Source organism: Hypanus sabinus, chromosome 5 (genome assembly GCF_030144855.1).
Source record: "Hypanus sabinus isolate sHypSab1 chromosome 5, sHypSab1.hap1, whole genome shotgun sequence".
Lineage (NCBI taxonomy): Eukaryota > Metazoa > Chordata > Chondrichthyes > Myliobatiformes > Dasyatidae > Hypanus > Hypanus sabinus.
The window spans coordinates 53072233-53096932 of NC_082710.1; the positions used below are offsets into that span (position 1 = coordinate 53072233).

The window sequence follows — 24700 nt, forward strand, 5'->3', positions numbered from 1 at the left end:
AAGTGACATATTGTTTTGTCTATTTGAAATGAAGTGCTGATTTTGGCAGCAATGCAGAATATTGGCATGAGAATTTGGAAATCAAGAATTTTTCTAAAACCTTGTGACCATGTTCTGCTAAGCATGTGATTATATTCTCTGATGAATTGAAATTAGCTGTCTCTTTTAAAAACCATATCTCCATGTTCACATTTAATTCAGGTTTCTGGCTACTTGTTTTAAAATTCCACATGGACATTTGCTTGCATTAAATAACTATTTTGCTCACATAGTACAAAGAATGTGTATAACAGAAAGCACAGCACTTTGAAATGTCCTCTGGCATCCTAGCACTCCTACGAAGAAGATCTTGAGGGGTCTTGATAGGGTAGAGAGGATGTTTCTTGTAGGACAATCCAGAACTAAGAGGGTCACAATTGTAAAATGTAACTTATTTGTCTGAATTAAGAATCATTTCTTTTCCCCAGAGGATCTTGAATCTTTGGAATTACTTTCCTCAAAAGCTAGTGGAAGCAGAGTCTTTTGAATACTGATGCCATTGGTAGGTAGTGTTGACATCCAAGGGAGTGAATGTTTACTGAAGGCAAGTAGGAACGTGGCATTGGCATCACAGACAAATTAGCCTTGATTTTGTTGAATGGGTCATCTAGCCTGAGTAATCTGCTCCTGGTGCCATGTACATGGCCACCATCTGTTTTTGGGTAGCCTGAAGTCCCACACTCCCAGGCTCAAGAACAGCCACAGTACTTCCTTTCAACCATTTGTTTCCTGAACCAGCCAACAAAACCCTCATCGCTGCATTTTAGCAAGACTATGGCCACTTTGCTCTTATCGTATTTTCTTGTAAAAGGCATGTAAATGCTACTTGTATGATGCTATGAACTTGAGGTGCTACCGCTGGTAAGTTTTACTTTTCACCAGTTCATACTTGTATTTGTGCTTATGCCAATAAATTTGGCTTTGGCTGGTATAGTCATGTCGCAGTAGCAACCTCCTACCCAATGTCTGCAAGACCAAGGAATTAATTGTGGGCTTCTGGAAGGACAGTCGGGAGAACATGCAACAGTTCAGCATTGGAAAGGATGAGCAATCTCCATTTCCTGGGTGCCACTGTGTTGGAGGATCTATCGTGTGCCCAATGCATTGGTACAGCTGTGAAAGAAATATATATCACCAAAAATTCTTTCAGATTTCTGTAGATGTGCAGTGGAGACCATTCCAACTGGTTGTGTCATGACCTGGTATGGAGCCTATAGCACACAGGATCACAAGAGACAGTAGGGTTGTAGACTCAGCCAGCTCCTACACAGGCACAAGCCTCTCCACCATCAACATTTTTAAAAGGCGCTACCTCAAGAAGGCACAATCTGTCATTGAGGATCTTGTCCATCTAGGACATCGCTTCTTCTCATTACTCGGATTAAGAAGGAGATACAAGAGCCTGAAATCCACATTTGTTGAATCAGAAGCAGCTTCTTTCCCTCTCCCATCAGATTTCTGAAGGTCTATGAACACTACCTCTTTGTTGCTCTTTTGCAGTATTCGTGTTGCAGGAGCCATGTCTGTATTGTATTTTGTGTTGCATGTCTATTATGGGTCATTTGTCATGTGGATTGGGCTGTGATAGAAGCAAATGAGTATAGTTACATATTCATGCTTTATCTTAGTTTAGTTTTAGTTGGGAGTTAGAGGCAGCCAGCAATGATATTTTTTGTTAACTGCTTACTCACGCTAGTTTGAACACTCATTACTCTTAAAATGCTGGACCCTGACGAAGGGTCTCGGCCCGAAACGTCGACAGCGCTTCCCCTATAGATGCTGCCTGGCCTGCTGCGCTCCACCAGCATTTTGTGTGTGTTGCTTGAATTTCCAGCATCTGCAGATTTTCTCGTGTTTGACTAATTGCTCTTAGTTCACTATATCACTAATTTGGTTTTATTACTTTTTTATCGCTATAAGCTCATTTGTCTTTATTAGTTTTGTAATAAAGGATTGAACAAGTTTTTTCCAACTTAGAACTTGGCTATTTGGAAGCATGTCATACAGTACTCAATCTCTCTGGTTTCGTTTGTTTTCAAGTCACTGCTACGTGTGTATCTGCATTTGTATTTTTGTGTCTTGTACTGTACAGCCACAAAACAAGAATTTTCCCATTCTAGAAAACGGTTATAATACACCTGGGCATCTATCTACATCAGGTTTACGCAGACTGAATCAAGGAGCCAGACCTTTCTGGTTAGAGTAACGTGTAACCTGATGATGATGCAATAAGGGATTTACAAGATCACAAGGCCTAGGAGCAGAGTTTGGCCTTTTGGCCTATTGAGTCTGTTGTGCCGTTCCATCATGGATGATCTATTATCCTTCTCAACCCCATTCTCCTGCCGTATCCCCATAAACTTTGACACCCTGATTAATCAACAGATTCATTCTCTTGGGTGCATTATGTATCTGTTTTCTAATACAAAATGATTTGACAACAACAATTTTTTTTCTTTCTCTTTCTGATTGATTGGACAGTCTTAACTCAATTTGAAGGCATCTATGTTTTCCTGAGTGGAAGAGCTGCAGTATGTATTCACAAATAAACCTGAGCAATAGTTCAGATCAGGTCTCTTCTGGCAATTAATATTCTGGATAGTTGCATATTCAAAGAGCCGCCCGTCAACACTTCCAAAAGGGATATGTTTTGATTGTAGTTTGTGCTTAGAAGAGTCATCAGTACTGAGTATTCAAAGCAGTTCTTCTAGTTGGGATGCACTAACGTTGCAAATATGCAATTCTGCAAGTGTATTCAACATATTAATGTTAAGTAGGTAATTTTTAGCCATTGCAATTGTAGTTATTTATTATAATGATATTTTAAAAAATTATAAAATATTGTCTCTGGAGAATGTGATGCTCTCAGACTCACTCTCCAGAAGATGTTTCTGTGTAAATAAAATCTTGTATTTCCCAAAGAAATTAGATTTTCTTTTTTGTAATTTTTTTTATTGAAGTTCATCATCAAACAAACATTTCCGTAAGATGTATTTCAGACATTGTACCTATATATCATATAGTCATATATATCACAAATCTTCACAAAGTATTTATCTGAGGTATACACTTATAGAAAAGAGTGGAAAGAAAAAACAAGCAAAATGAAAGAACTATATACAAGTAGGGAGTGATCATTTTTTTTTACAACAGATTCATTGATATGTGAGAATAAAATCAGGCCTATGAGTTATTATGTAGTTAAACCATTTTTCCCAACATGAATCAAATTGTTCCAGCTTATGGTTAACAGATGCTGTTATCTTCTCCATTTTGTAAATGTCCATTGTAATTTCCATCCATGTATTTAAAGTTGGGCTCTCCTGTGATAACCATTTCCTAGTAAGAGTCTTTTTACCAGCCACCAACAGTATGTTCTTTAAATATTTATCTCTTTTCAACCATTCTTGAGGTGCATATCCAAAATATATGGTCTTGCTCTCTAAGGGTATTTCACTTTTAAAGATGTCTTGTAGGGCATTGTGTATCCTCCTCCAATAGTTTTTGATAACAAGGCAGTCCCAAATTCAAGTGCTGGAAATCTTGAGCAACACATATAAAATGCTGGAGAAACTCAACAGGTCAGGCAGCATCTATGCAGAAGGATAAACAATTTTTTGGGCCAAAACCCTTCATCAGGACAGAAGGAAGTGGGCAGAAACCAGGAGGTCTGATGAAGGATCACTGACTGTTTATTTCCTCCATCGATGTGACATGACCTCCTGGGTTCCTCCAGCATTTTGTGTGTGTTGCTCAAGATTTCCAACATGGGTAGAATCTCCTGTGTCATGACTTTTGCACTGGAGCTTATTTAGCTAAAACACTAGTCACTAGTAATCAATGTTACTTTTTAAATGGATGGTGAAATGGCAGTAAATTTTTCATAGATCTGTAAACGTTTTGACTTTAAAGAGACGATAAATTGGGAAGCATAGCCTGGAAAAGAGAAGAACATGGAAGAGAGATCTTTCAGGAAGCAATAAATGAAGCAAGAGCTAAGAGAACAATGTAAACAATACATTGAAGAAGCATCAGTTTATGATGACTAAATGTCTCACTTATCCATTCTGTTCTACTTGGTCATGTGCAGCAAATGGCCTCCTTCCTGCTCCATTAGTGCTTCAATGTACAAAACTCTGTCCAGGATTTCCCTCCTGTTTTTCAGTTACATGATGCCATTAGGAAAATAATTGAGGAACCATGCCATGATCTATGTGTACTGCCATGATGCCTAATTCTACCTTGCTAAAAGTTATCTCAACTGATTAACATCACATTCTCCAACATCCAATACAGGGTGAGCATACAGTTCCTCCGAAGTGAACATTAGGCAGGCAGGTTGCAATCACTGTTTTTAGTTTGAGCCATCGACTGCATTCCCTGGCAAACAGTGCACAGTCTTGAGTCGCACCCATTCCTGGCGACCTGCCAACCTCCAAGACCTCATGATTTCACCTGGCTTTGCCCTTATCACTGCTCGTCCATTGGCAAAGCTTTTTTGACAGATAGTCCTGACCCTTTTTGCCATCTTTAGTTTGATAATGTCCCATTCAGCATTTTGGAATGTTTCATTCCATCAAAGATGTTGTATAGATGCATGCTATTGGCATTACGTTAATCAAAAAAGCTACCTGTCCATATTCCACAGAAGAGTATTTGTAGAAAGACAGTAGTAGCAGCTGGAAAAAGATTTGAATATTCAAAGTGCATTTATTATCAATGAATCTATATATTACACAACCTTGAGACTTGTTTGCTTAACAGTCACAAAGCGACGAAACCAAAATGACCCAAATTAGAAAAAAATAAGACCAACCCCCAGTGCCCACATAGAAAGGACAGAAAACAAATCACACAAGCAATAGAAATGAGCAGTATCAACATCTTAAATACTATAGCTTGTCTTTTGTCCATTTTTATATAGCATATCAGAAATATTTCTAGAACATGTGCCTCCCTTGTTTGAGTTGACAGTGCAGTTGGATTTACATGTTGAGCAGGTGTTTCTGCTAACCTGAGCTCAGTTGTCAGTTCATCTGTTGCAGCCGTGCACACTCATTAGACCTGTTGACCACGTGTATAACCAGGACTTCTTTGATAGCTATTGTAAGTTAGCCAGGCATGTAAATTTGGTTTTCTTTTTGTACACATCCTAGGTACTTGCTATCTTGTTAAACTCAGGTTTTATCTTCAAATAAAATACAAGGAGCTTGATTGTATTTGAGTAATTTGACTTGCACTTGATAGCACAGAATTACATTTCAAACGCTGCTCTAGCTTTTAACTGGATCACTTACTCCGTTGTCATAGTGATGTGCAAGTAATGACGTTGAATCCGATGAGAGGTAATGAAAGGTTACGGTCCTTTGATAGAATTTACTTTGATTTAAATTTGTAATTAGTATGCAGAAGATGTAACATTTAGCAAGTCCTGTTTGATTTTTTTTCTTCAATGCTTCCAATTTGTGTTCTCTGTATAATGGTTTTCTTTGAGGCCTTTAAGTTTTTAAAAGTACTTTTTCCAATTGTGCCCAATTGTTTCTACTGCTGTTGCATATGTAGCTTGGCAGGGAATTAAAACAAACACGCAGTGGATTCAATACAGAATCATTGTGCACCTGAAAATATTATCATTATCAATTACTCTCGATAATGTTAAACAAGGTAATATACACGTGCAATATTCTATAGCTGTGCTGTGGACTGGAATGAACTCGTTGCGCGGCGATAGCTTAATAACGATGAACAATAAACTTAATACTTCAAAGTACACTTATTAAAATGTTTACCAATATTAAGAAAGCCTGTGACTCTCAGATATTATTATTTTAATGGGAAATAGTGGATGGAAATGGTTGATTTCTACTCTGTGTGCTTCAAGTCGAAATCAGAATTAACCTCTGTAGGAAATGATGCGAGGGAAAAAAGATTACGAGCAGTTTGTTTTGTACAAAACTAACTGCATACAAAATGAACAGCACCTCTGGAGGCAGAACAGTTTGTTTACTACAGGTAAACTCTCTCTACCACCATCTCCCCTCCCACCACCATCTTACTCCGAATTCTCCTCTTCCTTTCTAGTCCTGATGAAGGATCTTTGCCTGAAATTTAGCTGTTTATTTTTTCCATAGATTTAGGAGATTTACAAGGATGTTGCCTGGATTGGGGATATTTGCCTTATGAGAATAGGTTGAGTGAACTTGGCCTTTTCTCCTCGGAGGGACGGAGGGTTGGAGGTGTATAAGATGTTGAGAGGCATTGATCGTGTGGATAGTCAGAGGCTTTTTCCCAGGGCTGAAATGCCTAGCAATAGAGGGCACAGTTTTGAGGTGCTTGGAAGTAGGTACAGAGCTGTCGGGTAAGTTTTTTACGCAGAATCGTGAGTGCGTGGAATGGGCTGCTGGCAACAGTGGTGGAGGTGGAAATGATAGGGTCTTTTAAGAGGCTCCTGGGTGGATACATGGAGCTTAGAAAAATAGAGGGCTATGGGTAAAGTCTAGGTAGTTCTAAGGTAGGGACGTGTTCGGCACAGCTTTGTGGGCCAAAGGGCCCATATAGTGCTGTTGGTTTTCTATGTTTCTATGCTGCCTGGCCTCCTGAGTTCCTCCAGCATTTTCTCTGTGTGTTGTTTAAATGTATGAGTGGGTATTTGCATGCTTTTTTGCATGGGCATTATAATGCAAAATCATAAAGGGGAAGGCTCTGATTGTTCAGTTTAAGACTGTGAATATGCTTTTGAATCATTTGCTTGTAATCAGTACTTTTCCCCTGGGTTCAGAGTGGTTCTGGGTGTTAACTTGTGGGATTTTCATGAGTTTTTTCTATCCATATACCTTTAAACTTTCGGACTCACTTGCTTTGCTAGTGGATTTAGTCAATTTGCTTATGGAAAAGATTAAACTGTAGTTTTGTTGTGCAATTTCACTTGATGAATGGAAAGGGAACTTTAAAAGATGGAGTTAACATGCCATGGATAGATTTTGGTAACATGTTTATCAAAGCATTTCTTGTTCCTAGTACTGATGACACTGGATCCAGCAGCCAAAACATGTTAAAAATAACAAAGGTAGAGTAACAGTTTATTTTTGAGTTGGTAAAAATGGAGGCAGCCTTGGGAGTGTGCACTTTATTGGCTTCCCAACTCAGGAGGAAAGAACAATTAAAGATGGATTAAGCGAAACCCGATAATTTAGTTACGAAATGGATAGGACTGTTGTTTTTTTTACACAACATCTGATACTGACTGGACTGTCACCTCTTCCAATTCCGAGTACTACGGTTCAAAGGCAACTGCAAAAAAACCTCATTTGAATGAGAGAGTGTTTCCTTCCTCTGAAGAGCCATTAAATAAAGCTGAGTAGGTTTAGTGACCTTTGGAAAAATGTAGTACTTGGGGCTAGATCCTTCCCATCCGTCCAAAAATCTCTTTGACTCTCTACCATCAGGCAGGAGGCATTGTAGCATTAGGACAAGGACTGTTAGGATGGAAAGCAGCATTTACCCCTAGGCTGTGAGACTACTGAACTCCCTGCCACTATCCAGGTCTCATCAGGTACAGTAGCGTCAGTAGCATTATGCTGTTTACTTTTTAACTTGTGATGCAAATGCACTTTATTATTTGTTAATTTGTGGTAATATTACTCCCTGTATGAGTTACATGTACTGTGTTGCGCACCTTGGTCTGGAGGGACATTGTTTCATTTGGCAGCTTGAAATGGCAATAAATTTGAACTTGAACTAGAAAGTGGACAAGTGGTTATTTCATGCCTCCCAGTTTTCACATCCTTGCGGAGTATAAAATGTAGTTGTTGACAACAGTGAGAGAAACTCTTGATTCCAATACATTGCATCATTTTGTGAGTAACCTATTTGTCTTTCTATAACTTCTTCTTCTGATACCTCATAGGCCTGAATAAAGTAAATGCACTTATATATCCCTTTAAGGATTAATGATGAGTTCTGATATTTTCAGACCACTTGAAAACATTGACTATAAAAAGATATGTGCTCTGCATTCTGCTTTGGCGGGGTAACTAATCATATCCACGCGCAAATCTGATCTGAGCAAATTCTGAAGGCTACTATTTTTGTTTTAGCTCCTCAGTTAGTGAGGCATTCCTGTTACATTCAGAATTAGAAGCAATGTGTTTGCTGTTCTTTTCTGTACTGGAAATACAACTTTTGCCAAACCTCTCAACTGTGTCTCTTCATTGAAGCCAATATTTCAATTCACTCTAGTTTTCTCACCAATGAACTGCATGCCTAGATTTTTTTCTACGCTTATTAGAACAGCTACAGCATGTTTGTATAAATTTTGGTTCTCATTGTTGAGTGTTTCTTGAAAGTCATTTTGGAGAAGGTTGCGCAAAATTTCATCAGAGAATCCATTCTGATGACCAAACAACCGTTGGCTCAACTGTTCCATATAAAGACAATGGAGCAATTAGCTTTGACAGCCTAGTTCGGGGGTCGGCAACCTGCGGCTCCCGAGCCATTTGTGGCTCTTTCACCTCTGTGCTGCGGCTCCCTGTGGCTTTGGGAAATAATTGGTCAGTATTTAATTAAAATGTATTTTATGTTAGTTTGTTAGCTTTTGAAATGTAATTATGGTGATCTTGTACAACCTAAGTGTAGCGACACATTTCCTGCCACATCATAAAACGGCTCACAATTAGCCAGCATTCCAGCTAAGGGAGATAGCCTACGGGGGTTTGTGAGTACGCGTCTTTTGCAGCATCTGCGTCCATGGGGGCTGGGTTGAGGGAAGCTGAAAAGCAAGGCTGTTTAGTTCGAATAAAGCTATCTTTGACTGCAGTTTACTGACACCGCTACAACGTGTTTTTATCGCTGGCTGTCCAGACGGAAGGTGCTGAAACGCTTTGTCGCGTGTCTGGAAGAAGTGAAAACTTTCCTGGGCAGCAAAGGGCTCACCTTTCCTGAGCTGGAACAGCCAGAGTGGCTGGAAAAGCTACACTTCATGGTAGACATGACAGCGCACCTGAACACGCTGAACACAGCTCTTCAGGGGAAAGGACGTACAGCCCTGCACATGTTGGAGGATGTTTTGGCATTCGAGCGCAAGTTGACAGTGCTTGCCAGAGATTTACAGAAAGGCACTTTGTCTCACTTCCCCAATTTGAGAGAGTTCAAACAAGGTCACGACATGATAATTTCGGAGTATTTACATTCTGCAATCATCGCAATGCAAACATCGTTTGGGAAACGCTTCTGTGAGTTCAGAGAGGAAAAAAACACATTATCCTTCCCGGTCACTCCCTTAAGCATCGATCCTTCCCTACTGAATACGACTGCATTGGCAGGTGTGAGTCAACCTGATCTTGAGATGGAACTGGCCGACATAGCCGACAAAGACATATGGGTGTCCAAGTTTAGACGCTTGACAGCAGACCTTGAAGATGTTGCCCGTCAGAAGGCCGTTCTTGCTCAGAAACACAAATGGAGTGATATTGAAAACCTCACAGATGACAGCTTGCGATCCTGTGTAAAGATGAAGGTGACATCATACAGCCCTGATGTGCAGACGCTGTGCGCTGAGGTCCAGGAGCAGAAATCCCATTAACCAAGTATGATAAATATTTTAATTGCCTATTATTTTACTTATATTCATATTTTTTCATTGTTCAGTGAAATAGTCCTTTCATTTTTCAGGATGACAGCTGGCTGACGTTATTTTTGGTTTGCTGCTGGCGGAAAATTTAAGTTCGGCGTTTTTCATAAATACAAGAAGGACTCAAATAGACATTGAATATTTTACTTAAAAGTAACTTTCAACCCAACGTCTTTTTTTCGGAGTTCAAAATGTTTTTGTTGCATGCAGAAATGTAATTTCGTTTTCTCTGCAGGAGTTCATCAATTTCATAAATGCAACACATTATAGTTTGTTTATGCATAGCATAAAGGCAAAAAAAAACGTTGTATGCAGTGTTATTTCATTTTAAATGTCAAACGGGTTTTGCGGCTCCCAGTGTTTTCTTTTCTGTGGGAAACGGGTCCAAGTGGCTCTTTCAGTGGTAAAGGTTGCTGACCCCTGGCCTAGTTACTTCATCTAAACCTAACAACACCATTGTTAAGTTTAACCCAGTCAACCTGTTCATATTCTATACCTTCACAGTATGGTCTGGTCAATTTTGACCCAGCCCAAGAATCCCCTCATAACAGATATCTATACCAAATTTTGAACTTTGAATTTTGAGTTCTACTTAGAATGTATAAATAGCCTATCTGACATTAATAAATGGGTGATTAATCCTTAATTAGTGTTTCAGAGATTTAAAATCCATTTCAGTGGATAGGGGTGAAATTTGACCCAGAACAGCCTCAACGTACAAAAATTTGTAGCACCTGTACAAAAGTATAAAATGTTTAAATATTTTCAGTTTTGCGCATTTTGGGTCACTTAAGGAAAAATCATCAAATTTCAGCTTTAAAAAATGGCATTTTGGGTGTTTTTACTGCTGTCAAATATCAAAACAGGTCAAATTTGACCAGAACAATATATAAGGGTTAACAACTTCATGTTGAAGCCACATAATATTGGCCTGGCCTGGGAATGCCAACAGTTCCATGAGCATCAGTAGTGCAGTGGTTTGAGTGACACTATTACAATTTAGGACATTCCAGAGTTCAAATTCTGGTGCCATCTAATGAGTTTGTATGTTCTCCCTGTGAACTACATGGCTTTCCTTCAGGTGCCCTGGTATCCCCCCCACAGTCCAAAGACATACCGCTTAGTAGGTTAATTGGTGATTGCAAATTGCTGTGTGATTAGGCTGGTGTTAAATAGGTAGGTTACTGGATGGTTGGGCTCATTGGGCTGGAAAGGCCTGTTCCACACACTATCCCCAAACAGACGAACGAATAACTGAAAAGCTCCAGCAGCATGGGGTGTTTAAAAATCCACTGACAAGCTTAAGTGGCAATTTGTGAGAGTTGATGTCTTCCACTTAATCCCTAAGGTTTTCCCAAGACGTTCCGCCTCAGTGTGCGAGCACGGCCCCAATGTATTAGCTGCCATATGAAGCATGGAGAACAGTGAAGAAAAGCAATCGGAGGTGGCAGGAAATGGTGAAAGGGAGAGGCCCGCTCCTATGGACAGCAGCTGCAGGAACCATGGACTTGTACATTACAGGAAGTCATTTAGGAGCTATATTTCTCTTCTCATTTTTTGTTTTGTCTTTAAAGATCTCACTGCATGGTCTGACAAAGAGAATGAGTGGGAGCAGTCCACTTGTGTCCTCAATGTAACCTCAACTTTACTCATCTATCCATGGTAATCTTTCATTACTTTGCTGATCAATTGTGTCCATCTCGTTCTTAAAGTATTTTAAGGCATAGCTTTTGTTCTTTGAAGGACAATGTTACAAAGACCCACAATCCTCAGAAGTTCATCTTAACTTTGTCTTAAATGGGTGACCCCTGGATCTAGATTCTCCTATAACATACTCCTCACATCCATACAAGAGAAAATCTGCAGATGCTGGAAATCCAAAGCAACACACACAAAATGCTGGAGGAACTCAGCAGGCCAGGCAGCATCTATGGAAAAGAGCAAGCCATTGACGTTTGGGGCCAAGATCCTTCATCAGCGCTCACATCTATCCTGTGATGATGTCTTCTAACATCTTGCATTTCAATCAAATAATCTCTTATTCATCTGAATTCTTCCAGTTCCAAATCTAGTTTATGACAGCCTGCATATTGATAGAGGTGTACAAGATTATAAGAGACATAGATCGAGTGTTAGATAGCCAGAACCTTTTTCCCAGGATGCAAATGGCTGCTAAGTGGGGGGGGGGGGGTATAAGTTTAAGTTTAGTGTAATTAGAGGAAAGTGTAGGAGAAATCGCAGGTAAGTTTTTCTTATACTGAGTGCTGAATGCATGGAGCGTCTTGCCAGGGTTGGTGGTAGGGGCAGATGCATTACGAGCATTTAAGAAATTCATGGCACATGGATGATAGAAAAATAGAGAGCGACGTAAGAGGGAAATGCTAGATTGATCGTAGAATGGGTTAAAGGATCGGCACAACATCATGGGCTGATGACTCGTACTGTGCTGTTATGTTCAATGTTCTAGTACAGGTATTAGTCTAATAAATCTCCATTGTTTACTAGTACAAGTAATGAGAAGATCATTGGAAACTTCCCGTAAATAAAGAGACTATGTATTTTTGCCAATCCTCTAGACTGAAGCATAACCCCTTGTTAAATTACTTTAGCAATAATGATTGCATTCTCAATTACAGTGATGCCAGAAAGTTTGTGAACCCTGTAGAATTTTCTATTTCTGCACAAATATGACCTAAAGGCAGATCTTCATGCAAGTCCTAAAACTAGATAAAGCGAACCTTCTTAAATAAATAACACAAAAAAACATTATACTTGTTCAGTTATTTATTGAGAAAAATGATCAGAGCATTGCAATCCCTCACCACTTAGATGAGCTTTGTTCATTTTGACTGTATAAAGTAAGTTTCCACATTCACTGTATTTGGCAGATCTTTGGCCGCTCGTTTAACTTGCCTACATCCATTAGTAATGCTCCTATGTGTTTTTAATGGCTGCTTTTGAGTCGTGAGCAAAGTGAGCCACTATACCTTCAATGTTTTCATCAAAGTTATTTACATACATTTATAAAACATTGATGACACTGATCCCTGCAGCAAATCTCACAGCACATCTTGCCAAGCAGAGACAAAAATATTTATGCCGCCTCTGTTTCCTGTTAGCCAGCCAATGTTCAACCCTCGGCAATTTGTTACCTCCTACACAAGAAGCTATTATTTCCTGCAATAATGTTTCATGCAAAATCTCATGGGATCATAGAAAAGTTACCGCTTAGGAAGCCTTTCGGCCGATCATGTTTAAAATGCTCTCCATCTTCACACCTCATTTGATTTGCCAACCCTTGCAAGTTTTTCATCACAATATATTAATTCCATTCGGATGACTAACAATGAAACCTGTCTCCATCACATCTGCAGACTGCATACAAGATTTGAGTCACACACTTGTGCTTCATTAGTTATAAAAGAAATTCCTCTTCTTGCTTTTGGTTATCCTCCAGTTTTAATTGATTTCTGTGATCTCTAGTTGTTGAAGCCTCCATCAATGAGAGCAGACTCCCACCTTCCACTGCCCTGACCGCTCATTATTTCCCTCATCCTTCCCCCCCGATACAGTCCCCTCCAATGTATTGTTTCTCATCCCAGTCACCATTCAGGTAAATCTTTTCTTGACCACCCCCACTCCACAAGGTCTTCACATCCATTCTATAATAGCATAACCAGAATAGAACACAATGCTCCATTTGAGGACATACTGGTGTTTTATATATTTAAGCACGATCTGTGATGTGCTGCCTGAGAAGCTGGTAGAGGCTCACCCACTCGTAGGATGTAAATATGTTTCTAGATAGCTGCTTGATTCAGCAAGGCAGACGTCTACAGACTTGGTGATATTCAATGGGATTAGTAAAGTGACTTCCAGAAATGTGCCGACACGCTCAGATGCTGCGGCCTCTACAGGGTCAACCAAAGTTTTTGTCCTTTTTTTTTAAAACCTGTTCTTCACAATCGCAAGACCCTGTTGAACATTAAGAACTTAAGTTACTGCAGGTGTACCCCATCAGCGAGTTGCTTGTTAGTGGAGAAACTAAAGGACTCTGTGCGGACCGTGATGCAGCCTGCGACAAAGAGGCGTCAGTGTGCAAAGTGGGTGTCTGGTCTAATAGTGAATAATCATCTCAGTTGCTTTTCTTGCATTCACTTGGTGTTGTGGAATGCTGCGAGTCCAGCTTACTGGCAAATGGTGGGGGAGCTGCAAAGCCTCGGTTGGAGTGAGCACCAGGCCTCAAGCCGCAGTGTCACCTGTTTGCAGCCATCCAGGCGAGGGGGTCAGGGTTGGGAGTGTTGGAAGTGGTGTGGCATGGCATCCATACTGGAGTCAATGTCGCACCTCACACCTCCCACCCCCAGCCCCAGTGTTGGCTTGGCAAGCTGTATTGTGTTCAACTGCAGACTACTGCACCATTCATGTACTCAGGGACTTGGACTATATTTTTTTGTGTGACTGGATTTTACTGCTGTATAATATGTGCCTTGTGCTGGGCATGACTGTTGGTACTGTGTATTTTGCACCTTGGCCCTGCAGTAACATGTTCCATTTGGCGGTATCCCCGTATGATTCAATGACAAATGAAGATGATCGGATTCAAAGCAGGACACTGTGGGCCAAGGGGACTGATTCTGTGGTAGCAGAATTTCTCTTTTTTTTATTCTGTACCTCTGTTGACAAAAGTTCAGAAATGACTAAATGTTGAAAAGTTGCAAGTCGGGTTGAACAAAAGCTTAGGGAATTTCTGTGCATTCATTAGTTTCCCCTCATCTACAGCATATCACTGCTGTTCCAAAGTCTTTGTAGTTCTGTTTTTGGAGTTAACATTGAACCTGACAGACAATGCCAGGATGGTTTGTGTGGTTCACTTTTAGAGATGGGGGCAGCTGGGAAAGTAGAGCGGGGTCAAATGCTGGTTTTGCTTAACTTTGTTCCTAAGAACTTGGGATCTATTTCATAGGAAATATTTAGTCCGTTTTAAGCTAAGATTAAAGGTACAGCTCAGCATTGTTTCACCAATAGATTTCATGCTCTTCATTGGCCAAGGGCTTGTAACCTGGAGCTGCATACAGCAGCCATTGACATTTTTAGAAGAGTAGTAGAAACTTTAAAGGGATAATGAAGGCATTTCTTTCCTGTTTCCCGCATCTGTTCATTTTCAAAGAGTCATCACTCTTATTATGTGCTGAATCACTTATCTCATGCCCCATGCCGCACCGAACATCATTTGTGAAAGTAGGCTCTAAGTCAAGGGTGTACAGCGCAGGCCCACAATCAAGCATACTTTCTTCAGCCAATGATTAGTGTGTCAAGGCCGACCTGGATGGGAAAGGCAGTTTCCCGGCACAAATAGTTTTCACCACATTGCGTCCAGATATAATCGTCTGGTCTGACGCCAGTAGGGAAGTGGTTATTGGTGAACTTACTGTCCCCTGGGAAGACAACATCGATGAAGCCCATGAGCGCAAGTTAAACAAGTATGCAGAATTAAGATCAGAGTGCAGAGACAGAGGGTCTCATGCTATCCATTCGAAGTAGGTTGCCGTGGCTTTATTGTGTTCACCTTCCAGAAGTGGCTGCGTGGCCTTGGCTTCACTAGAAGAGAGATCAAGTCAACCAGCAGGGCTGTAGCTGAGGCAGCAGAGGCAAGATCATCATGGTTGTGGACTAGAGTACGTCCAGAGGGGCAGATAGTCAGACAATGTATCCATCTTTTGTAAACTCTTCAGTAGCTGCATAGACACCTGAAGAGTAGACTATCTGTCGGATGGAAGCGACCAACAACTCTGATAGAGGCAGATGCCAAGTTGTTAAGCTCATCAGTGGGAGGTGGTGCTTTAGCACTGCTGGCCCACCACCTCGAGGGAGTCTTGATCATAAGCGGGCCGAAACTCCTGAAGACAGGTGGCAGATCAACTGATGATCCCACTGATGATAGAACAGGACAGTTAACATCTTAGTCCGCGTGTATTTTCAATTCTTTATGACATGACCAATCTTGGCAAATGTTTCTACAGAAGTGCTTTGCCATTGCTTTCTTCTGGGCAGTGTCTTTGCAAGATGGGTGACCCCAGCCATTATCAACACTCTCCAGGGATTGTCTGTCTGGCATCAGTGGTCGCATAACTAGGGTCTGTGATAATGCACCTGCTGCTCATACAATCATCCAGTGTCCGTTCTGATAGCTTCATATTATCCTGATTGGTGGGAGGAGGGAGGGTAAGTAGATGCTGCACCTTGCCCAGAAGTGACCTGTAAGCTAGCAGAGGGAAGGGGCACCTTACACCTCCTTTGGTAGAGATGTATCTGAACCCCACCACCCCATTCAGAGATTAGTGCAAGTGTTGGTGGAGATGACCCTGGCAATCCAGGGCCAGCAGAATAGGATGTGAATGTAAATGCAATGGATTCCAGTTAATTGGGAGCACATCAGGACCAGTACATTTTGGCTCAATTAAGCAAGTGTCCCAATTAGCCAGAGTTTCATGGGAAAAGTTTAAAAAGTATACAAATGACAAACTGAGTAGCAAATTATGTAGTTAAATGAAATGCCAGAAAAAAAACACTACCAATAGTACTACAGTACTATAAACCTGTATTAGTTCCTAATAGTTATCAACAGAGGACTTCATCCAATTTACGCAATGAATAAAATCAGTGCAGCCACCTAGTGCAGATAATGGATTGACTTCATACAATGCTATTGACAGTTTCATCTGCCAAATCTTCATTTTCATTGTAACATCAAAGATGATTGTCAATACCTTCAAATCCTTTGTAGTTCTTAACATATTGAGGTAGTGAAATAATTTCATATTCACTCCTGGCTGTTTCAGGCATCTTCGAGTCTGAATGCTTGAAACCACAGTGAGCAAAACAGTTCACCAACTGAGCTTGTTTTTCACCAACTCTCAGTGACAAAATGCACTGCCTTTTGAACACAAACACATGCAACGGACACTATTTCAAAGCTGTTCACTCTAGGCATGGTGTAACGTCTGATGGCCACAAAAGTGCATTTGACTGACACCAGTTGGAACCTGCTTGGCAACAGTCTGCTGCCCTAGTTGAGTGTGTAATGTCTCGGCAATTTTCTTGATTAGTTTTTGTCCATTGAGAGTTGTCTCAGATAAGCAGCTGCACCGATCAACCAATGGCCCAATGAATCGGAATCCACTGTATATCCAAATTACAATTTTGGATATAGTAAGATATTTTTTAAAAAATGCCGCGTTAACAGCTGAGCCAATCTTCCTTTAATGTTTCCATTTAAAATATAGTTTTCAGAACAATGAGAAAATTCACCAGTACTGTAGAAAAAAAAGCTTACATATACGTACGAGGTTCTAAAAATGCTGGGAATCTTGATCAATGCAGATTGCTGGAGGAACTCAGCAGGTTAGGCAGTGTCTATGGAGGAGTACAAAGACTTGATTATAGACTTTTTGTTTGTCATACTAAATTTAAGATGAATCTGCAAATACTGGTCAGCCAATTGCCTGTATAACAATTAACTTCATTGCAGTATATACACACTAGAACTGTGCAATACTTAATTTAGTGAAGTCAGTTTCATTAACACTTTGAAGCTTGATGGTAATAATGCAAAATTAACCACATTCCTACTTTAGTTATAAACAGCTTGGAACTGTTTTCTGCTTTTTTTTTCACATTTTAAAACTGGTGCCCTTTGAAGGTTTTTGATGTACTGTTTTGTTGTGCACACGGATCTTATTTCAGAGTTGAGAACTCTTCAGAAAGACATACTATTAAAGAATTGGATCAGTGTAGGGCAAGAGAGAGGATTCAGTCTTTGCCATTTTTTTTGTCTTTCAGAATTCAGGACCTGAACTAAACACTCTTTTGAAGTTCATTGCAATGAAGCATTTCCTGTGTGTGTGTTATTCTTTGCCACCAGTTGCTTTCTCCTTGCCAACATCTCATAAAGATGTAAATATCCTCCTGACAGTCAGAAATAATGAGTATTTGCAGATGGAGCAAATGCAGTCATGGACTGAAGGTTCACCAGGCAACTTGGTTAACTTGCACCTTCAAAGGCCAAAGCCATCCAACACTGATGTTAGGTAGCTGGCACATAGGTGAGGCTTCAGTTGATGAGGACGCTAAAGTGACTTTATAAAGTCGATGCATCGCAATGAATTGATGAAAATGACTTTTACAAACTTCAGTTTCATTGTTACCATTGAATTTAGTGGACTAACCCTAGTCATGTGTCCGCATCTGGAAAATATAAAGGGAACAGTCCAACTTGGAAAAACACAACAGCTTGAAAACAGGGATATCAGCTTCGAAGTGTGACAAGAAGTGTATTCTGAGACTTGTCTCCCAACCAAACTCTGCTAACTGGTTCATATTAAAATAGAGTAATTGCAGCTGAGACACCTTTTGAGCAAGTAAGTTATCTTACTTTCCAAAATATCAAGGACAAAGCTGGACCATAAATTTACAGCTCATGCAACCCACTATGAGATGATTGTTTTAAATAAAGGTGTGGTTATATGATGCATTGGTGTGTAGAAAATAGTGAAATGAGTGACAAAGGGTTTATGGACAATGCAAAGTATTTTAATTTAAAGTTGGTGTTTATTAATTTATAGGATATGAACACTGCTAGAAAAGCCAGTATTTATTACCATCCTCATGAGGATCGTCACTGGGCTGTTACTTTGAGACACTGCAGTCCTTTTGGTGCAAGTTGTGTGATTTCCGGAGTTTAAATCAGCTACCATGAAGGATAGTCAATACATTTCCAAGACAGAGTGGTGTGCAACGTGAAAGAGATCTTGCAGGCGGTGATGTTTTCATGCACCTTTTGCCCTTGTTTTCCTTGATCACAAATTGTTAGAGAGGCAGGGGCAAGAGATTTCTTGGCGGCAAACACTGGGCAGTTGTCTGAGAGTGGAGAGAAACAGATGCTAATCAAATAGTACTATTTCAGCGGAATTGAAATTGTGCTGTTATTGAGATTCCTTGAAAATACATTTCGAATTAGGAGGAAAAGTTAAAGCTTCAAATAATCATTCTATACAATGGCTCAAACCCTTGTGGCTGATCAACAATTCTTAATAATTACACAAGCATTCTCTTACCAGTAGCTGGGTTGGGTCCTCCCATTTTCCCTGAAGAAACACTGAGTTCTGGATTGTCAGGAGCCTTAATTCAGTGATGCCCTTTGCTGCATGATTGGATGCATTGTGGGATTTTTTTTGTGTTTGGATTGATCCATATTGGGCATATGGTATTCTGTGACAGGATTTCCTCATCCATCCCCTCAATACAAACTAGAGTTAGCTGACACTTGGAACTATTTGGCCAACTTTTATTTCCAACTTCCAACACTTTGTCCTCATTAGGCAAGTTCTTACAAATGAAGGCAAACTGCCTGCTCTCTGAAGAATGAGACTGGAAAAAAGGATGTTTAAGAATAATATTCTCCTTTTGAGTGGCCCATGTGCTGTATTCACTTTCAGCCATCAATGTGACCAAGAAGGCCACAGTGAGGAAGAGTTACCCCGTGGTAAAGCTCTGCTTTTGAAACTTATCATAATCATATTCAAAAATGCCTGGAAACTAATTTTCCAACACTTGGTGCAGCAGTCAAACCCCACAGTTTTTGAGATATTATGTGAATTTCAAAGGTAACTTTCACTAGCTCAACAAGACACTACTTTGTAGCAGAAGTAGTACCGAATATTCCTTGCATCAAATTACCAATCTATTGAAGCTACCAGGCACAGCTACTTAGACCATCTTGGTTACAAAATTAAAACCTTGATCTGACATTAGCCAAGCCAAACTTGATCTGGGCCTAAGGATGTGAATTTGCTATCACACCGAAACGTGAGTTGCATCGCAGTCCCTGGCCCCTTTTAATTCTACTGTATAAAACTTTTAAAACTTCAGCCCCAGCCTTTGAGGGCAAGTTGATTTATTTACAAAGAGCTATTGACTTTCAGCCTAGAGAGAAGTTCTTCAACCCCCCACCCCAAAGCCAATCCAAAAATAGCAGTCTATAAAATGTAGTTGAGCAAATCCAAGAAGAATCTCGATAACTTATCAAACCACTCAAGAATAATAATGGGAGAAGGAGCAGCACCCATAAATATGTCCATTTAGAAGTACATTGTGATACAACTTCATCTGTGTGAAGTAGGACTGAAGTGTTTGCTTTCATTTGCAAATGCTCATTAGATGAAACTGGATGAGAAAAATAGTCCACATTTCTTGAGAAACTATATTTTAAAGCTTGAGCGGGAAGAATGCAAGTGCGTAATACCAGAAGTGAGGTCCCAATATCTCCCCCCACCCCACTGTAGTTGGGCCAGGTGCTGGGCACACTGCCAGCTCACTACTGTCCGTTTCTCCATTTCTTGCTTACTCCACTGCCCTTGTATACCTCTCACCGTATCCCACAAAAGACCAGTGCAGCACTAAACTGTTTTTCTAATCCTGCTGTGGTAGTTGAGAGGCAAGCAGGACACGTGCAGATTAAATTCATACGGAAAACAACATTTAAAAAGCAGTCTGACAAGGTCTGAAAAGAGCGAAGATTCACTTATAATTTAGATAGTGCTTATATAATAGGTGAACATTGGCAGTAGAAAGAAATCTAAATTTATTCTTCTTTCTCTATGTATCTGAAGGTGGAGTCTTCTCATCTCTAAAAAATAATTCCTGATCTATCGCTTAATGTTTTTTTTCCCATGTTCAATCTGATTTGGAGGCATTTGCAGAAGCAGAGAGACATAAATATTCTTCAAGGACTTGGGCCAGTTGCACTAAAACTAAGAAGTCGTCCTGACATAGAGGAGGTACTGAGGTACATTGGCATAACACACCTATGGTAGTAGCCGACTTGACCTGAATTTTTTGCCAGAACAAACATGGATGGATTATGTGAGCTATGGGCAGGTTGCCAACTTCCAATCTGATGGATTTTTTTTGCATTTGCTGACTGACAAATAGTTTTTTAATGTCATGTTTAGCCCTCCCTTGTAGAAAGCCCAGATGTGTAGCCACATGAGGAGGAGGCAGATCCAGATTACTACCAGTCTCTCTGAAGCCAACAGGTAGGGCTAGATCTGAGACACAGACTTATTAACTCACTCGGTGGAATACAAGGATCTTTGCTGAGAAGAGAATTCAAAGCTAAGAGAACTCCTATTTTCTTTGGTTCTGTTTTCCATGGGGAAGTGCCAGCTCATTTTATTATTCTGCTACATAGAAATGATGTAGCAAAATGTGTTTCATTATTATAATTCATATAGTTTGACTTGCCTGGAGTTTAACTATGCATCAATAGAAATATCCAAATTTCACCAAAACTAAAAGTAAATTGAATAGATTGTTGAGGCACTTACTTATTTATTGTTCCCTTTCCTGAGTCGTCACTCCAATTTGAATTAATTTTTTCTTCAGTTCAAGTACGAATCTTGGTTCCCTCCCTGTTTGTTCATTAAATGACACTGAATCAAAGGAGGTGTGCCACTTCAGCAGGTCAGACCAGTACTTCACCTTTATTTAACCACTGATGTGCTGTTTGAGTCAGTTAATTTTCAATCCGAGGCAGTTTGTACGACACGTGACCTAACCTGCGTGCCTGTCCCCAGACTTAAATATTGGCGACTTGCTGGCAGTTTGATTGAACTTCGGAAGGATTAACTTCTCCTCATAATAATGAAGGCACTGCATTTTGATGTGTGAATTTTCACCTTTTAGGCTTTTACTTTATTTGGCCGATCAAACTTGATATTTTCCTGTGATGTTGACGGTTGAAGATCTGAAGTTGCCACTTTTGCTTTAATGTGGACGTGTACCCACTGGCCTTTGGTTAAGGTGTCGCTTTACAGTCATGTGATCAAAGCAGTTAATTTGGATAGGAGGTGATACCCTGATCTCAGTTTTCACTGTCTTTTGGTTGGAACGGTAACCTTGCTCCAGTTGGCTATCTGTTTTCCACTGTCAGGAGTTTAGCATGACACTAACAGGTAAGACCAATTGCTTTCAAATGAATTGCTCTCAATAGGTAACAGAACATGAATGACAAATGTTTACTGTCTGCATTCGGAATCTGCAGATTTAACTCTTGCATGTTAAATTGAGAAGTGAACTGTGACTGTTGTGTCACAAGCAGCTATGCTTTAGCAGGAATACCTTCTAAGTTTCAGAAAGCTGTTTAACTGGGTGAAGAAAGATTATTGACAGTACTTACTGTACTGTGATATTTGCTGTGTTAATACCGTACATGAGCATCTGCTTTTACGTTTATTAAAGTATCAATCAAAAATACTGTTTTAATTTGAGGGTTTTTAAAAGGCAAACACAAATGAAGTTGTAGCAGTGTGTAATGCATAATTATCTGGAGCATTTAAATGATGTCAAATAGGCAATCTCATATTAATGTTTCTATTTTTAATTTATCCAAAAATCCATGATTAAATATTCGGGTAACTTATTGTCTAGGTCTCCAATTATGCTATATTATATTGATTGAAAGTTATTTTTTGTTAAATAATCCCTGCTAGAAAGTGTTGGAACTCTGCTTTATTCGTCTCAGATGTCATGAAAATGATAATGATTCAAAGAATTCTGATTAACATATTTCAAATGAACCATAAAAATGGGAGTTCCTCTGGCCTGCCAGGTCATGATAAGAGCAAAGACATTCTCTTTTTCATTCTGGGTAACAGTAATCTTCTAGCATCATCAATAAAAAAAAGAGTGTCTGGTCTGCTCATTATATTGATATTAAGGGCAATCAAGTTATGTACAAATTAGCTTCCTTGGTTTCTACATTACAATAGTGATTATTCTTTGAAAGTTCCTCAAGTGTAACACAGTTTGGAATATCATTAGATAATGTTAGACAGAATGTAGAAACTATATTGGCTTCGGCATTAGACTTTCTGCTGGAAAGCTACTCTGTGCTGTTAAAAAAAAGCAGAGTTGTTGAACTTAGCAGGTAAGTCTGAGCACCTATGGAAGGGGAGACAGCTGAAGGTTTGGAGACCCACCATGATGTGCCCCAGACTGCTCCAGTGCATCATAGCTTTGTATGGCATTACAGCCTGAGCTGAGTTTTTTGAAATGTATAAAATTATGAAGGGGGTAGATAAGATAGAGGCATGAAAGTTATTTCCTCTGAAAAGTGGGACTAGAACAAGAAGATATGGCTTTGAAATTCAGGAAAATAGATGTAGGACAAAAATGAGGAGAAACTGCTTTTTACAGTGAGCCGTGAATCTGGAATTCTGCCCAGGGTTGCAGTAGAAGCTACCTTATTAAACAGATAGATTTTTGCACAGCAGGGGGATTAAAGGTTATGGGGGAAAGGCCGCAGCTGAGTCCATGGACAGATCAGCCGTAATTTCGAATGGTGGAGCAGACTCGACAGGCCCAGTGGCCTACTCCTGCTCCTATTTCTTCTGTTCATGTGGTACGTTATGTTCTGTATAACTTACTGTAAAACTTACAACAAATATCCTGTAGATGGCATATCTAATCAAATCTTTCGGTTCTGCATGTTTACCTATTCTATCAAGTTTGACCTACAAATCCGAATAGCAAATGTACTGTTTGGTATGGAAAACAGATGCAACAGACAGACAATTGCTGCAGCTACTGAAAAAGAATACGTAGCCGGAAGCATTAATGTGTTTCTCTTTCCACAGATGCAGCGTGACCTGCCGAGTTGTTCTAGCATTTGTTTGGTTGCTATTAGTGTGTGTCCAGGTTCAAAAACTAGATTATTGTAAACCACCTTTGAGAAATGTTTTTTCGGGCACTCGGTGTCGTTCTTAATGACTAAGTGATAACGAGTTTGCAGTATTTGCTGCTAAGTATCCAGAAGTAATGGCTAAAACGGAAATAGTGTGTTTACAGAAACATTGGAATATAAACTAGCAGAGATACTGAATATGTACAAGATTTGCTTGTATATGCTTAAAGTAGTCCTGTTCTGGAACCATTTGCAGAATGAAAATTCAAGCATTTGGTGTCACCCAACAGGTATGATTATGAAAACTTAGTGGTTAAGATCAATGGTGCGTATTCACAAATGTAATCAGAAATTCCAAGTCAAATTTTCATTTATGTGTATGCATATATTTTTAACAGTGGTCTTTATGCACCATTAGTCACCTCGCATTGTTGCTCCTGCAGCAACACATGCTCATCGTATCATTTGCATTGAACCCACTAGTCACCTTTGCTGGCTCACTCTAACTTAATCCCATCCTCTACTTCCCTCTCCTCCATTACCAGCTGCGAGCTTTTGTCACCCTCTCCTTGTATTCAGTATACAATTACCCTTTATTTCCATTGTAACAGCCTTTGAGAAAGCTTTAAAATCAGCACTATATATATATATGATGAGATTTTAAAAAGACAGTATCTTGGAAGTACTCAGAAGATCAGGTAGCATCTGTATGGCAAGAGAAAAACTGAGGAACAGAGTAGGTTAGATACAAGCTTGAAAGGCTGGCTCATTGAGTAAGATGAGGTACTGCCCCTCAAGCTTGTACTGGGCTCTGTTGGAATAGTTTAGGAACATCGCAAAGTCAAAGATGGGCAGAAATAGGAAATATTTCTGGAAGCACGAGGCCCTCCTAATGGACTGCATGAAACAGGTTTCCAATGTACATTTGAGATCATAGCCGATATCAACTGTATATTGCAATCAACCTGTATCCACCACTTACACTGGCAGCTCATTCCACACTCACCACCCTCTGACTGAAAAAGCTCCCTGTCAGGTCCACTTCAATATTTGACCTTTCACCCTTCTGATCTCTGCTTACCTAAGCTCAGTGGAAAAAGCCTGCTTGCGTTTATCTTGTCTATACCCCTCATATTTTTGTACACCTCTGTTAAAATCTCCCCTCATTCTCCTACGATCCATGAACATCCTTTTAAATCTTCTCTGTACTCTTTCGATCTTGTTGATATCTTTGTTGGTAGGTGACCAGATTCCAATGCAGTACTCCAAAATTAGTCCCACCCATACCT

At 39.9% G+C, this 24700-nt stretch overlaps 2 protein-coding genes and 1 long non-coding RNA gene across 5 annotated transcripts in view; 2 read left to right on the plus strand and 1 right to left on the minus strand.

Annotated features, from left to right (window-relative positions):
• Nucleotides 1-24700, plus strand: part of kank1a (KN motif and ankyrin repeat domains 1a) — a 279556-nt gene that overhangs the window by 138373 nt on the left and 116483 nt on the right. Inside the window, exon 1 of one of the 3 annotated variants that reach the window (XM_059969956.1) lies at nt 21579-21681. The exons of the other annotated variants lie outside the window; for them this stretch is intronic. The gene's annotated coding sequence lies outside the window, so the exon portion shown is untranslated. Of the gene's footprint in view, nt 1-21578; nt 21682-24700 lie in introns of those variants that run through there. 3 annotated transcript variants of the gene reach the window in all.
• On the plus strand, nt 8549-9884 carry LOC132393690 (general transcription factor II-I repeat domain-containing protein 2-like). The gene is made up of 2 exons (XM_059969094.1): nt 8549-9623; nt 9709-9884. The coding sequence occupies exon 1, from the start codon at nt 9017-9019 to the stop codon at nt 9617-9619; it is 603 nt and encodes a 200-aa protein (XP_059825077.1). The 5' UTR covers nt 8549-9016; the 3' UTR covers nt 9620-9623; nt 9709-9884.
• On the minus strand, nt 16920-21398 carry LOC132394155 (uncharacterized). The gene is made up of 3 exons (XR_009512195.1): nt 21055-21398; nt 18328-18586; nt 16920-17083 (listed from the first exon to the last, which is right to left on the minus strand). It is a non-coding gene; the product is annotated as an uncharacterized LOC132394155 (long non-coding RNA).

Coding starts and splice junctions, on each gene's coding strand:
- LOC132393690 (XM_059969094.1), top strand. CDS start 9,017: ATGGTAGACATGACAGCGCACCTGAACACGCTGAACACAGCTCTTCAG.